This window comes from Carcharhinus amblyrhynchos, chromosome 34 (genome assembly GCF_965287045.1).
Source record: "Carcharhinus amblyrhynchos chromosome 34, sCarAmb.v2.hapA, whole genome shotgun sequence".
In the NCBI taxonomy this organism is placed as follows: domain Eukaryota; kingdom Metazoa; phylum Chordata; class Chondrichthyes; order Carcharhiniformes; family Carcharhinidae; genus Carcharhinus; species Carcharhinus amblyrhynchos.
Genome location: NC_137357.1, coordinates 5563518 through 5579598, shown reverse-complemented (window position 1 = coordinate 5579598; position 16081 = coordinate 5563518). Strand labels below are relative to the sequence as shown.

General features: G+C 46.0%; 1 protein-coding gene across 4 annotated transcripts in view; it reads right to left on the bottom strand.

Moving 5' to 3' along the window:
* LOC145361420 (outer mitochondrial transmembrane helix translocase-like) overlaps positions 1–16081 on the bottom strand; it is a 47805-nt gene that overhangs the window by 18187 nt on the left and 13537 nt on the right. For 2 of the 4 annotated variants that reach the window (XM_080217156.1, XM_080217157.1), the window contains exons 3-7: positions 12352–12542; positions 10188–10286; positions 7087–7207; positions 5723–5923; positions 5071–5177 (exon numbers count right to left, since the gene is read on the bottom strand). In XM_080217156.1, coding sequence (XP_080073282.1) covers positions 5071–5177; positions 5723–5923; positions 7087–7207; positions 10188–10286; positions 12352–12525 — 702 coding nt within the window. In that variant the 5' untranslated portion in view covers positions 12526–12542. Of the gene's footprint in view, positions 1–5070; positions 5178–5722; positions 5924–7086; positions 7208–10187; positions 10331–12088; positions 12136–12351; positions 12543–16081 lie in introns of those variants that run through there. The other 2 variants (XM_080217158.1, XM_080217159.1) reach the window with 2 other exon arrangements.

Below are 16081 nucleotides of genomic sequence, written 5' to 3'. Positions count from 1 at the left end.
AGGATGTTCGCGTAGATAGGGGATTGGCTGTCAAATAGGAGGCAGAGAGTGGGGGTCAATGGGTGCTATTCGGATTGGCGGTTGGTGACTAGTGGAGTGACCCAGGGGTTGGTGCTGGGGCCTCAGCTATTTACCATTTATATCGAAGATCTGGAGGAGGGAACCGAACGTATGGTGTCGAAATTTGCTGGTGACACCAAGATTGGTGGAACGGCAAATTGTGCAGAGGGTGTGGAAAGTCTGCAGAGGGATCTAGATAGGCTGGGCAAATGGGCCAGGAACTGGCAAATGGAATTTAATGTTGGCAAGTGTGAAGTTGTCCACTTTGGTAGGAATAATGGTAGGAAGGACGACTACTTACATGGCGAAAAACTGCAGCATGCTACGGTGCAGAGGGACCTCGGGGTCCTTGTGCATGAGTCGCAAAAACCCAGTCTGCAGGTGCAGCAGGTGGTCAGGAAGGCAAATGGGATGCTGACCTTCATAGCGAGGGGGATTGAATATAAAAGTAGGGATGTCTTGCTGCAACTGTACAGGGCATTGGTGAGGCCGCAGCTGGAGTACTGTGTGCAGTTTTGGTCGCCGCACTTACGCAAGGATAGTTTGGCCATGGAGGGAGTGCAGAGGAGGTTTACTAGGCTGATAGCGGAGTTGAGGGGGTTGAGCTATGAGGAGAGGCTGAATAAACTAGGTTTGTACTCGTTAGAGTTTAGAAGATCTCATTGAGACGTATAAGATGATGAATGGGATGGATAGGATAGAAGTGGAGAGGCTCTTCCCACTCAGAAAGGACAGTAGGACTAGAGGGCACAGCCTCAAGATAAGGGGGGGCCAGTTTAGAACGGAGTTGAGAAGGAACTTCTTCACTCAAAGGGTGGTGAATCTCTGGAATTCTCTGCCCGTTGAAGTGGTGGAGGCTGCCTCGCTAAATATATTTAAGACGTGGGTTGATAGGTTTTTGATAGGCAAGGGGATTAAGGGTTATGGGGAGAAGGCGGCAAAGTGGAACTGAGCCATGACAGATCAGCCATGGTCTTATTGAATGGCGGGGCAGGCTCGAAGGGCTAGATGGCCTACTCCTACTCCTATTTCTTATGTTCGAAACTGCACCCCCCCCCGCCCCACCTTATCTTGAGGCTGTGCCCTCTCGTCCTGCTGTCCTTTCTGAGCGGGAAGAATCTCTCTCCCTCTACCCGATCCATCCCTTTCATTATCTTATACGTCTCAATAAGATCCCCCCTCATCCTTCTAAACTCCAACGAGTCTACAGACCCAGTTTATTTAGTCTTTCTTCATAGTCTAACCCCCTCATCTCCGGTATCAGCCTAGTGAACCTCCTCTGCACTCCCTCCAAGGCCAAAATATCCTTGCGCGAGTGCGGCAACCAAAACTGCACACAGTACTCCAGCTGCGGCCTCACCAGTGCCCTGTACAGTTGCAGCAAGACCCCCCTACTTTTATGTTCAATCCCCCTCGCTATGAAGGCCAGCATCCCATTTGCCTTCCTGACCACCTGCTGCACCTGTAGGCTGGGTTTTTGCGACTCATGCACAAGGACCCCCAGGTCCCTCTGCACTGTAGCATGCTGCAGCTTTTCGCCCTGTAAGTAGTAATCCTTCCTACTATTATTCCTGCCAAAGTGGATAACGTCACACTTGCCAACATTGTATTCCATCCGCCAGGTCCTCGCCCACTCGCTCAGCCTATCTAGATCCCTCTACAGACTTTCCACACCCTCCGCACAATTTGCTTTTCCACTCATCTTTGTGTCATCATCAAATTTCGTCACCCTACACTCAGCCCCCTCCTCCCGATCATCTATATAAATGGTAAATAGCTGAGGCCCCAGCACCGATCCCTGCAGCACTCCACTAGTCACCAACCGCCAATCAGAATAGCACCCATTGATACCAACTCTCTGCCTCCGATCAGACAACCAATCCTCTATCCACGCTAACACCTTACCCCCAACTCCATGCCCCCTAACCTTTTGAAACAACCTTTTGTGCGGCACCTTATCAAACGCCTTTTGAAAATTGAGAAACACCACATCCACCAGTTCCCCTCTGTCTACCGCACTAGTCACATCCTCACAGAATTCCAATAAATTCGTCAAACACGACTTCCCCTGCATGAATACGTGCTGCATCTGCTCGATCAAACAATTCTTCTCTAGGTGCCTCGCGATTTCTTCTTTGATGACAGATTCAAGCATTTTTCCGACAACAGGCATTAAACGAACCGGCCTATAATTCCCTGCCTTTTGCCTGCTACCTTTTTTAAACAGCGGCGTAACATTAGGCGTTTTCCAATCTTCCGGCACTTCCCCGGAATCCAGCGAAGTTTGGTAAATAATCACTAAGGCATCCACTATCACCTCTGCCACTTCCTTCAGGACCCTGGGATGCATTCCATCTGGTCCTCGGGACTTGTGCACCATCAGTCCCGCTAGTCTATCAAGCACTACCTCTCTAGTGACAGTAATCGCGTTCAGGCCCTCAATTCCTACCACCCTTCTATCTTTAATATCCGGCAAACTATTCGCGTCCTCCTCCGTGAAGACCGAGGCAAAAAACTTATTTAAGGCCTCAGCCATTTCCTCATCTCCCACCACTAAATCCCCCCTCTCAACCTCTAAGGGTCCAACATTCACTCCAGCCAGCCTCCTCCTCTTTATATATGTGTAGGTTAGAGGGATTAGCGAGTAACTGTGTAGGGATATGGGGATAGGGCCTGGGTGGGATTCCGGTCGGTGCAGACTCGATGGGCCAGATGGCCTCTTTCTGCACTGGAGGGTTCCTATGATATCCTTTTATTCTCTGTCTGTTCATAAGCCTATGAGATAAACTCTAAATGTGGCTAACGCATCTGCCTCAACCACCTCACTTGGCAGTGCATTCCAGGCCCCCACCACCCTCTGTGTAAAAAACTTCCGTAGAAAGTCTGACAACACCAGGTTTTAGTCCAACCCATTTATTTGATAGTAAACTCACAAGCTTTCGAGGGGACTCCCTCTTCGTCAGGTGAATGGAGAGTTCTGGCCTCGGACAGAGCATATAAAGCACAGACAGTTTAGAGATTACTGATTAGAATGCAAATCTTTACACCTAATCTGCTGTTCAAGTCCTAAAGTGGCTGACAATGTGTGTGGAAGGAGCACTGATCACAGGTTAAAGAGATGTGTATTATCTCCAGACAGCACAGTGAGTGAGGTTTTGCAAACCCAGGCAAAATCATCGACACGGATACCATCATCACATGTGAGAATACCATCCACCAGGTACACGGTAAATACTCTTGCAACTCGGCCAACATTGTCTACCTGATACGTTGCAAGAAAGGATGTCCCGAAGCATGGTACATTGGGGAGACCATGCAGACGCTACGACAACGGATGAATGAACATCGCTCGACAATCACCAGGCAAGACTGTTCCCTTCCTGTTGGTGAACACTTCAGTGGTCACGGGCATTCGGCCTCTTGACCTTTGGGTAAGCGTTCTCCAAGGCGGCCTTCACGACACAAGACAGCGCAGAGTCGCTGAGCAGAGACTGATAGCCAAGTTCTGCACACGAGGACGGTCTCAACAAGGATCTTGGGTTCATGTCGCACTATCTGTAACCTCCGTGACTTGCCTGGGTTTGCAAAACCTCACTCACTGTGCTGTCTGGAGACAATTCACATCTCTTTAACCTGTGATCAGTGTTCCTTCCACACACATTGTCAGCCACTTTAGGACTTGAACAGCAGGTTAGGTGTGAAGATTCGCATTCTAATCAGTAATCTCTAAACTGTCTGTGCTTTATATGCTCTGTCCGAGGCCAGAACTCTCCATTCACCTGACGAAGAGGGAGTCCCCTCGAAAGCTTGTGAGTTTACTATCAAATAAATCGGTTGGACTAAAACCTGGTGTTGTCAGACTTTTTACTGTGTTTACCCCAGTCCAACGCCGGCACATCCACATCATCAAAAACATCCCCCACACATCTCCACTGAACCTTCCCCCTTATCTTGAACATGTGTCCCCGTTTAATTGTCATTTCTGCCCTGGGGAAAAGCTTCCAACTGTTCACCTTGTCAATACCCCTCATAATTTTATAAACGTCTATCAACAATTTCTATCACTTCGGTACTTGAGAAAAAGGGGCTTCAGGATTAATTGACTCAGCTCCTGAATTCCAATGTCGCCTCCCAACATTTCCTTTTAATTATGATGAACATTTACGATTTGATTTTCTGGCACACGGTAGTTTCTACACTTTATATCTTCCTTCTATTGCTGCTGAGGGAGCTCGCTCCTGGTTGGAAATTAAATCCATGGGTAGAAGCTTCTTTTATTCGATCATGGGCGTCGCTGGCTGGGCCAGCATTTCTTGCCCATCCCTAGTTGCCCGAGGGCCAGTTGAGAGTCAACCACATTGCTGTAGCTCTGGAGTCACATGTCCAGGAAAGGATGGCAGATTTCCTTCCGTGAAGAACATTAGTGAACCAGATAGGTTTTTCCAACAATGGTTTCATGATCATCAGTAGATTCTTAATTCCAGATTTTTTTTTAAATTATTGAATTCAAATTCTACCATCTGCCGTGGTAGGATTTGAACCTTGTACATGAGTTCAGTTTCTGGATTAGTAGTATAGCAACAATACCACTAGGCCATCGCCTCCACTAAAGTTAAATTACATTTTAGCGACTCGGATTTAAAAGTACAAACTTTAAATCCAAGTACTGCGTGGACCTTCCTGCTTCATTGAAAGAAGTCCAACAGGTTTATTTGGTACCACGAGCTTTTGGAGTGCTGCTCCTTCATCACTCACCTGATGAAGGAGCAGCGCTCTGAAAGCTCGTGATACCAAATAAACCAGTTGGACTTTAATCTGGCGTTGTGAGACTTCTTACTTACTGTGCCCACTTCAGTCCAATGCCAGCACCTCCACTGATACCATCAATAAAATTTAAGTCCCCCTTTTAACAAATAATGGTCACCAAGTGACACATACATAAAGCGGTATGGAATACCTATCCCATATCTTGACTCCATGTCTGCTGGTATCAGACATCTCTCCACATACCTGGCAATCTGTGTCAGTATTCAGTCCATCCCACAGGCTCATGAACTGTGCTTTCATCATGGCTGTCGCTTCATGGTCATTGCAGGAACGGTTCCGTAGAAAGGAATCTAGCAGAATGAAAGCGTACATCACCAGTGAAAATCAACAGCTGGCCTCAGGCATGGGAAGGGGGTTGGTGGTGTTTTGGGGGGGGGGGGGGTGGCATGCATGAGAAAGAGAGTAAATCAGCCTGCATTGTTAAACTTACACCATGCATATTATAGATAATATCCACTCTCAAGGTGTAAAGTTTTAAAGTTTAATCAGGGCAGCACGGTGGCACAGTGTTGAGTACTGCTGCCTCACAGTGCCAGGGACCTGGTTTGATTCCCAGCTTGAGTCACTGTCTGTGTGAGTTTGCACATTCTACCTGTGTCTGTGTGGGTTTCCTCCAGGTGGTCTGGTTTCCTCCCACAGTCCAAAAGATGAGCGGGTTAGGTTGATTGGACTTGCAAAATCAATCCTTAGTGTCCCGGGATGTGATAGGTTGGAGGGATCAGTAGGAGGAAAGCCATGCAGACACGGGAAGAATGTGCAAGCTCCAGACAGACGGTTTTGGGAAGGAAATGCTCTTGACTTCCAAATAATGGTTCTCCAGCTAGTCATCACCTACCTATTTCATCAATAAAGATTATACAGGGTTCAATCTTCGCAGCCAATGAGAAGACAGCAGCCGTCAGTTTCTGTGACTCTCCATACCACTTATCAGTTAGCGTTGAGGCCTGCATGTTGATGAAATGGCAGCCAGCCACACTGGCTGTGGCTTTGGCAATAAGGGTCTTCCCACAGCCTGGGGGACCATACAGCAACACACCTATTTAGAGAGAAGGTTCTCATTTGAAATCCATCAGGAAAACAAAGTGCTACACGGATCAAAGTAAACCTCTCAGGATTCAAAAGCAAATACACTGCAATGCTTCAGATCAATGGCCTTCAAAACCACACATTTGCAGCAGAAGCATTTGGTGTCTCTAAATTCAGATGTCAAAAGATCACATGCTTCAAGCTTTTCTGAGTTTGCCAATATTCAAAGCTTACGTGGAACCTTCCCTTCCAGCAGGGAATAAGACATGGCGTCTAAAAACAGGGTGTGGACGAAAAGGCACTCAGACAAGAAGAAGTCGGTGTTGAGGGAGCTTTACTTTTTCTATCCCCATGCTGTACCTGTCCTGGGATTGTTTGATCCAGTCAGTGTAGAGGGAGCTTTACTTTGTATCTAACCCTGTGCTGTACCTGTCCTGGGAGTGTTTAATGGGGAACAGTCTAGAGGGAGATTTACTCTGTATCTAACCCTGTGCTATATGTACCCTGGGAATGGTTGATGGAGACAATGTGAAGGGATCTTTACTCTGTATCTAACCCTGTGCTGTTGCTGTCCCCTATCAAACACTCCCAGGATAGCTTAGAGGGAGCTTTACTCAGTATCTAACCCTGTGCTGTACCTGTCCTGGGAGTGTTTGATGGGAAAGGTGTGGAGGGATTACTTTGTATCTAACCCCATGCTGTACCTGGCCTGGAAGTGTTTGATGCCGACAGTGTAGAGGGAGCTTTACTCTATATCTAACCCCGTGCTGTATCTGTCCTGGGAGTGTTTGATGGGGACAGTGTAGAGGGAGCTTTACTCTGTATCTAACCCCGTGCTGTACCTGTCCTGGGAGTGTTTGATGGGAACGGTGTAGAGGAAGCTTTACTCTGTATCGAACCCTGTGCTGTACCTGTCCTGGGATTGCTTGATGGGGACAATGTAGAGGGAGATTTACTCCGTATCTAACCCTTGCCAATTTTGTGTTGTGCAGTGGTAAATATACTACTTAATAGTATTAGATAGTAGTCACTGTCTCAGTATAGTATAGTAGATAATACTTTATCTACTATACCGAGATGGTTACCAGACAGTTCTATTATCAAATTCACTCAGGTCTGCACCACACCTCAGCTACTACCGTGTCTTTGCTCCAAATACAAATCAACTCTCACCTTTTGGTGGCTGGAAGAGCTTGGATCCATGGAATAAATGTCTCTTCTGGAATGGGAGAATGACTGTCTCCTGTAGTTCAGTGATCACTTCATCCAGCCCAGCAATGTCTCGCCATGTCACCTTTTGGAGGGTGTTGAGAATTATATTTATATTGGTAAAAACAGTGGAAAAGACAGTGAGGGCACTGACTCCTGTCATGTGACCAAACCAATCTCAACATCAATAAGATAAATAATCAGTTCGCCTGCTTTGCCAAGGGACATTGGTCAGGACACCAAAAACTTCCTGGCTTTTTGAAGAGGCGCACTGGGAATTTTAAGGCCAGCACTTTATCCTGGGCGAGAGTTTTTTGCGGTGTGGAGGGGCAGGGTGGGATGTTGTTGTAAGTTGGGTTACCCGCATGATTTTGAAGACGCCGCAAAATTTAACTTTCACGTTCACGCAAGTGGGACTCTCCTCATCTGACTGTTGGGCTGGAGGCCAGCTTCAGAGGTTGAAGCTGCGAGAGCTGGTTGGGGAGTAGTCATCCGACAGGCCCCAATTTTAGTCGGAGAGAGAGCAGACAGGTGCCAGGGAAGGCAACTTGTCGGGGCTCCTCCTCCTCTTGGCCCACAAGCAGTGTTGTAAAAGCAATTGCCTCATGGATTCAGCCCTCTCACTTCCTTTACCAAAACGAGCAAACCTCACTGATCGTAGAATCCCTATAGTGCAGAAGGAGGCCATGTGGCCCGTCAAGTCTGTACCAACCACAATCCCACCCAGGCCCTATCCCCGCAAACCCACATATTGACCCTGCTAATCCACCTGACACGAGGGTCATTTTAGCATGGCCTATCAACCTAACAAGCACACCTTTGGAGTGTGGGAGGAAACCGGAGCACACAGAGGAAATCCACACAGACACAGGGAGAATTTTTGCAAAGTCCACACAGACAGTGACCCAAGCAGGGAATCGAACCCAGGACGCTGGCACTGTGAGGCAGCAATGCTAACCACCGTGCCACCCACTATCATGTTTAAATCAGCTTCCCATGAATGGGTCAATTCTGTTCTCCTTGTTCCATCTTCATTGAGCCTATTACATTCACGCTTCAGTTTTTCTGCATGTTAGCCTCTGACCCAACTCTAACCCACATATTTTTGGGAGCTTAAATTCAATGTCTACACCAGTTGACAGCACAGCTCTTTGCCCTGTGGCCCTCCATCCATGCCACTCTCACCGCCATTCAATATAAGCCTCAAGTCATTCTGTGCACTTTATGCCTATATGTTTAGGATTGAAATAATGTCCCCAGAATGTCTTCCTCTTTTATGCCTTGTGCTGTGATACTGTGCCTTTAAGAGATGTATTTGTATCACGCTACTTATGAGGGGTATGTTTCATAGTCAGCTGTATTTATCAGGGGCCGAGCTGTCTGCAAACCAGGCAGATCCATGCCAAGAATGCAGGAGAATAATTGATCCTAGATAATGGGGTGTTTATTTTAATCTGAGCTCATGCATTTTTTATTTGTTTTTTTTCCCTGGGGTTTCAGAGTAGGATTCGGTTAGGCTGATTAACAGAGGCAGAGACATATAAAAGAGATGAGCTTAGCTTACAGAGAAAAGCAGGCAATTTCTGCTTGATCCTGAAAGAAGCAAGAGGTATTTTTTTCTCTCTCTCTCTGGAAGCTGCTGTTTGAGTGTCAGAAGAAAGGTGTCTCTCTCTCTCTCTCTCCCCCCTCCCACCCCCCAAAGAGTTCCAAGGCTCTAGGACTATGTAAGCCTGTGTTGTTTGCTAACTGGTTTTGTATGAGGAATATTGCTTACATTTAAACAAATAGATGAAAGCAAAATACGGCGGTGGATCCTGGAATCTGAAACAAAAACAGAAAATGCTGGAAAATCTCAACAGGTCTGATTGCATCTGTGGAGAGAGAATAGAGCCAACGTTTGGAGTCTACATGTCCTGGGAGTGTTTGATTGGGACAGGGTAGATGGACCTTTATTCTGTGTCTAGCCCTTGCCAATCTTGCAGAGTTAAATATAACACTTTATCCCTGAGACGGTTATATTATCAAATTCGTGACGAAGGGTCATCTAGACTCCAAACGTTGGCTCCATTCTCTCCCCACAGCTGCTGTCAAACTTGCTGAGATTTCCCCGTATTTCCTATTTTTGTGTTGGAACTAATAGAGAAAGGATAGCAGTTAAGAATTGTATCTAAATTGTATCTTTGGGTCTGATGAAGGGTCATCCAGACTCAAAATAATAGTTCTATTCTCTTTCCACGAATCAGATCTGCTGAGATTTTCCAGCATTTTCTGTTGTTTCAGATTCCAGCATCTGCAGTAATTTACTTTTATATAAAAATTGTACCTTGTCAAGTTTGGTCAATGTTAAGCTAATTCATTCATTATGGTTAAACTGTCTTGTTCAATAAAGTTAATTTCGCTAAAAGCTTTTTCATGGGTCAACAGGTTCACACCTGGAGTGAAATACTTTATCCTCACACTAACGCCAAAATGAAAATAAATAGTTGGAGTCTAATCTAACTTCATAACATACCTTAAGGTTTCAGACCTAGTCCCTAACACCTGCTTGCCAGCAGCTGCTGAAATTTAAAACTTAAAGTTAATTTATTTAATAGTGTCACAAATGTGCTATATTAACCAAAAGAGAAAATGCTGGAAAACCTCAGCAGGTCGGGCAGCATCTGTCAGGAGAGAAAAGAGCTGATGTTTCGTGTCCAGATGACCCTTTGTCAAAGCCGTGCTTACATTAACACTGCGATGAAGCTGCTGTGAAAATCCCACTCCAGCGCCTATTCAGGTACACTGAGGGAGAATTTAGCACCTAACCAGCACATCTTTCAGACTGCGGGAGGAAACCGGGGCACCCGGAGAAAACTCACGCAGACATGGGGAGAATGTGCAGACTCTGCACTGACAGTGACCCAAGCTGAGAGTCCCTGGCGCTATGAGGCAGCAGTGCTAACCACTGTGAGATGAAATGCCCATAGTCCCGCACTTGATGGTGTAGGCCAGGCTTAGATAAGCATCTGACCAGACATATATCATTAATTTAAGAAGCCAACGTAATACAGAATGAAAACACTCACCTTCAGTGTTCTGGGATCCACCAGGTGAGTTGCGATTGTCAATTCATATTCTGAGAGTTTGATTCCTTCTACACCAATCTGCTTCATCAGCATTGCTGCCTGTCGAACAGTGCAACAATATAATTTGTCTGCAGTCAAACCTACTGCTGGGGAAGAGGGAGCATTTATATCACTTAAAGTTTATTCTTAGTGTCACAAGTAGGCTTAGATTAACACTGCAATGAAGTTACTGTGGAAATTTCCTAGTCACCACCCTCTGATGCCTGTTCGGGTACACTGAGGAAGAATTTTGCACTTAACCAGTACGCCTCTCAAACTGTGGAAGGAAACCCATGCAGACACGGGGATAATGTGCAGACTCCACACAGACAGTGTCAGAAATAGTTGGAGCGGTGAGGGCCGGAAATGGACAAATTTGTTCATGCCATCAACAGGTTTGGGCAGCATGGTGCATTGTTGCTTCACAGCCACAGGATCCTGGGTTTGATTCCAGCCACGGGTCACTGTCTATGTGAAACTTCCACATTTTCCCTGTGTCAGCATGGGTTTCCTCCCACAGTCCAAACATGTGCAGGTTAGGTGGATTGGACAGGCTAAATAATTTCGCAGTGTCCCAAAATGTGTAGGTTAGATGGGATTAGCCATTGTAAATCTGTGGGGTTACAGGCTAGGGCAGGGGAGAAGGCCCAGATATGAGTCAGTGCAGACTCAACAGGCTAAAAATCCTCTTGTGCACAGTAGGGATTCTATGAAGTGCAAACCTCAGTCAGCCTGGGTTAACCTTCTGTCGGGTCCATTCATTCCTTTGGATAGATCAGGACAACACTGGTATGATTTTAACATGAATTTCTTTTATTGGAACAGAACTTAAAGAAAATTAAATCATTACAGAAGCAAAGAGAAAGCAAACTTTGAGGCTGGTTGCTAAGCCAGTCCCTGTACTGTGCTGGACAGGATCTTTAAAACGAACTGAAAAAAGAAGTACTGTAATGAAAATATATTTCAATCCTTATCTCGTTATTATAAATGTCCTCACAGTCTGTCTCTGTCCAGCAAACATGATGTAGAGATGCCGGCGTTGGACAAGGGTAAACACAGTAAGAAGTCTCACAACACCAGGTTAGAGTCCAACCAGTTTATTTGCTGGTAATCCCACAAGCTTTCAGAAACGCTGTTCCTTCGTTAGGGTTAGGGTTCCACACACCTGACAAAGGAACAGTGTTTCCGAAAGCTTGTGGGATACTATCAAATAAACTGGTTGGATTTTAACCTGGTGTTGTGAGACTTCTTACTCTGTCTGGCAAACACAGGTTTTGTAGCAGTTGTCAAAATTCATTTTGCTTGCTGTGTACTTTTCAGGAGTTCGGTCAATTTACAGCTAACCCAGCATGCCTTCTGAGTTTTAAAATGTAGTCAATCTTTTAAGCTTAGCAGAGTTACTTAACTCCTACAGTCTAGCATTTAAATATAATTTTTTCCTAATTTGATTTATCATTGTCACATGTATTAACATAAGTATTGGTTCTTGCATGCTATACCGGTAAAATATACCACTCATAGACAAGGAAAGGAGAGACTGCAGAATGTAGTGTTACAGTCATAGCTCGGGTGTAGAGAAAGATCAACGTAATTCAAGGTCAGCAGCAAGAAGGAAGCTGTTCTTGAGTCGGTTGGTACATGACCTCAGATTTTTGTATCTTTTTCCCAAAGGTAGAAGGTAGAAGGTAGAAGAGAAAAAGTCCAGGGTGCATGGGGTCCTTAATTATTCTGGCTGCTTTGCCAAGGCAGCGGAAAGAGTAGGCAGAGTCAATGGATGGGAGGCAACTAGGCAGAAATATCTTAAAATGAAGTATTTGCGTAGACTGAAGCAAACAGGGTTAAGCATACATAGGATCTCTCACCTTCTTACCCGCAACTTCTCAAATGTTAAGTCAGACAGACTGTCCACCTGTAAGATAAGAGAACTGTCCAAAATTTGGCAGTACTGCAGTGGTTGAAAGAATTAAACACATTCCTGATGTGAGAATGGCTGAGGGATATGATAGATTAACCTCGATTGGCCTGTCAAAATAGACAGTCTCTGAGGGTTGAATGAGCTCACTCGTTCTCATCTTAGCACAAGCTCCCCATAGTTTAAGAGTGGCTGGGACTTAACAAAGCCTACCTTTTTCTTGGCTTCAATCTTCTGTCTCCGTGTCGGATCAATGGTGTCCACCATCCATTTGATACCGAAGTATGTGGCAGCGCCAAAGACCGTGAGGCGGAAGAGCATTCCCAGCACTTCGCTCCGGCTCAGCGGTCGTGCCAATGCGTCCTTTGAGATTTCATTCAGCAGCATGTTTGTCGCTTGTTAACCTGAGATGGAACAAAAAAAAAATCAGAAGCCACAAGGCTGAAAACCTGCCTTTCAGCTGATCAATCAACATAGCAAGAGTCACCGGCTTTCACTCAGTTTGAAACCTCCTCAAACCACGAAGGGGTTTGTTGATGCAATCTTGAGGGTCAGTGGTTAGTCCAGGAGAGCAAAGCACTGTGTTTGTAACAGAGCTTTGAGCTTCTTGAGTGTTGTTGGAGCTGTACTCTTCCAAGCAAGTGCACAGTAGTCCATCACACTCCTGATTTGTGCCTTGTAGATGACAGACAGGCTTTGGCGAATCAGAGGTGAGTTACTCTCTGCAGGATTGCCAGCCTCAACAAATATATATTTGTTACCAAATATTAATCATATTAAAGAAGGTTTTTTCCAATTTACGGCAATCAAATTGGCAACTCAAAAAATAAACATCTGATGTTTAGCCACCATGTTCCACAGCATTTCAGTTAAAATTAGTTTTTAAAACAGTCATTTAAAAACACAGTCCCATCAAGAATTCATGGTTCTTCTGCGGCATCATCACTTCCATCGATGCTGCTGTCCGTTGATAAATTGCAGCCACAGTATTTAGATGGGTGGGACCAGTTCAGTTTCTGCTCGATGGTTGTCCCCACGGCTTAATGAATATGGCATCAAGTTTGAGTTCTACTACAATCGTTCAGGGGTGGCACAGTGATTAGCCCTGCTGCCTCAACGCACCAGGGATTTGGGTTCAATTCCAGTCTTGGGTGGCCATTTGTGTGGAGTTTGCATGTTCTCCCCATGTCTGCCTGGGTTTCCTCCTGGTGCTCGGTTTCCTCCCACAGTCCAAAGATGTGCAGGTTAGGTGGATTGGCCATGCTAAATTGACCCTTAGTGTCCCAAGGCATAGGTCAGGTGAATTAGCCATGATAAGTGTGTGGGATTTGAGGGGATAGGGCTTGGATAAGATTCCCTGTCAGCGAGTCGGTACAAACATGATGGTCTGAATGGCCTCTAGGGGTTCAATGTTGATGATGGGGGAATTCAGCAGTGGTAATGCAGTTCAGGTAGAGACTTAATGGGCCGAATGAGCCTCATGCAGTTAAGGTGAGAGGGAGGAAAGTTCAAAGCAGATGTGAGCAGCAAGTCTTTTTTTTAACAGTAACTTCATTGCAGTGTTAACATATGCCTATTTGTGACACTAATAAATAAACTTTAAAGTTAAAGTTTTGCAAAGAGTGGTAGGTGACTGGAATGCACTGCCAGGGGTGGTGGTGGAGGCAGTAGGGGATTTGGGGGTGGGTTGGGGGGAGGGGGGGGTGGAATGTGGGGGTGCTTAAGGGTCTTTTAGATAAGCATATGGACATGCAAGGAAGAAAGGGATATGGATCAAGGGCAGGCAGAAGGTGTTATGTTTGGCACAATGTTGTGGGCCAAAGGGCCTGTTGCTGTGCTGTACTGTTCTGTGTTGTGCAGTGTAGGAAATTTTTTAAAAAAATGTGTAATTATTAGTGTCACAAGCAGACTTACAGGAACACTACAAGGAAGTTACTGTGAAAATCCCCTAGTTGCCACACTCCAGTGCCTGATCGGATACACCGAGGGAGAATTTAGCCCCTAACCAGCATGTCTTTCAGACTGTGGGAGGAAACCGTAGGAAATTCACGCAGATACGGGGAGAACGTGCAGACTCCGCACAGGCAGTGACCCAAGCCAGGAATCGAACCCAGGGGTCCCCTTGAGGCAGTGGTGCAAACTGCTGTTATGGTGCTGTTGGGGATTCAGCACTGGTAATGCAGTTAGAGAAAGAGCCCCTTTCTTTGACTTTGAGAGATTTGCAGCCTGATGGAACTGTGGACATAGTAACATTCCTGCTGGGTTCCTTCACCACCTTGTGGTGAAGGATCCTCTTGGGAAGAGTGATCATTGTATGGTGGAGTTTCTGATGCAGATGGAGGAGGAGAAAGTGGGTTCCCGGACATGTGTCCTTTGTTTGAACAGGGGGGAGTATGGTAGGATGAGAGAGGAATTGGCGAATGTTGTTTGGGGGAGTGTGTTGGAAGGTAGGTCTGCTGAGGAACAGTGGAGGATCTTTAAGGAGATCTTTCTTGGTGCTCAGCAGAAATTTATTCCGATGGTTAAAAAGGATCGGAGGAGGAGAGGTAATCAGCCGTGGATAACGAAGGAGGTGAAGGAAAGTGTTAAATTAAAAGTGGATGCGTTTAGAGTAGCTAAGAGTAGTGGGCGAGAAGAGGATTGGGAAAGGTTTAAATGTCAACAAAGAATGACAAAGAAATTGATAAAGGGTAGGATAAACTATGAAGCTGGGCTAGCACTTAATATAAAAAAGGATAGCAAGAGTTTTTATAAATAAATAAAAAGGAAGAGGCTGGCTCGGGTGAACGTTGGACCCTTAGAGGATGAGAGGGGGGACTTACTGGTAGGGGATGGGGAAATGGCTGAGGCCCTGAATAATTTTTTTTGTTTCGGTCTTCACGGAGGAGGACGTGAATAATTTGCTGGGTGTTTGCGATGGAAAGATGGTAGGAGTGGAGGGCCTGAATGACATTATTGTTACTAGAGAGGCGGTGCTCGACAGACTGGAGGGGCTGATTGTGGACAAGTCCCCAGGACCGGATAGAATGCATCCAGGGGTTCTGAAGGAAATGGTGGAGGTGATAGTGGATGCCTTGGTGATTATTTTCCAAGCGTCGCTGGATTCCGGGGAAGTGCCGGAAGATTGGAAAACGGCTAATGTTACGCCGTTGTTTAAGAAGGGTGGCAGGCAAAAGGCGGGGAATAATAGGCCGGTTAGTTTAACGTCTGTTGTAGGAAAAATGTAAGAATCCGTGATCAAGGAGAAAATAGCAAGGCATCTTGAGGAGAATTGTTTGGTAGAGCAGACGCAGCACGGTTTCGTTAAAGGGAAGTCGTGTCTGACGAATTTATTGGAGTTCTATGAGGATGTGTCTAGGGCGGTGGATAGAGGAGAGCCGGTGGATGTGGTCTTTCTTGATTTTCAGAAGGCGTTTGACAGGGTGCCTCACAAGAGGTTATTGCAGAAGGTCAGGGGGCATGGAGTTGGGGGTAGGGTGTTAGCGTGGATAGAGGATTGGCTGTCAAATAGGAGGCAGAGAGTGGGGGTCAATGGGTGCTATTCGGATTGGCGGTTGGTGACTAGTGGAGTGCCCCAGGGGTCGGTGCTGGGGCCTCAGCTATTCACCATTTATATAGATGATCTGGAGGAGGGAACCGAGTGTATGGTATCAAAATTTGCTGATGACACCAAGATTGGTGGAACGGCAAATTGTGCGGAGGGTGTGGAGAGTCTGCAGAAGGATCTAGATAGGCTGGGCGAATGGGCCAGGAACTAGCAAATGGAATTTAATGTTGGCAAATGCGAGGTTGTCCACTTTGATAGGATAACGGTAGGAAGGACTATTACTTACGTGGCGAAAAACTGCAGCATGCTACGGTGCAGAGGGACCTCGGGGTCCTTGTGCATGAGTCACAAAAACCCAGCCTGCAGGTGCAGCAGGTGGTCAGGAAGGCTAATGGG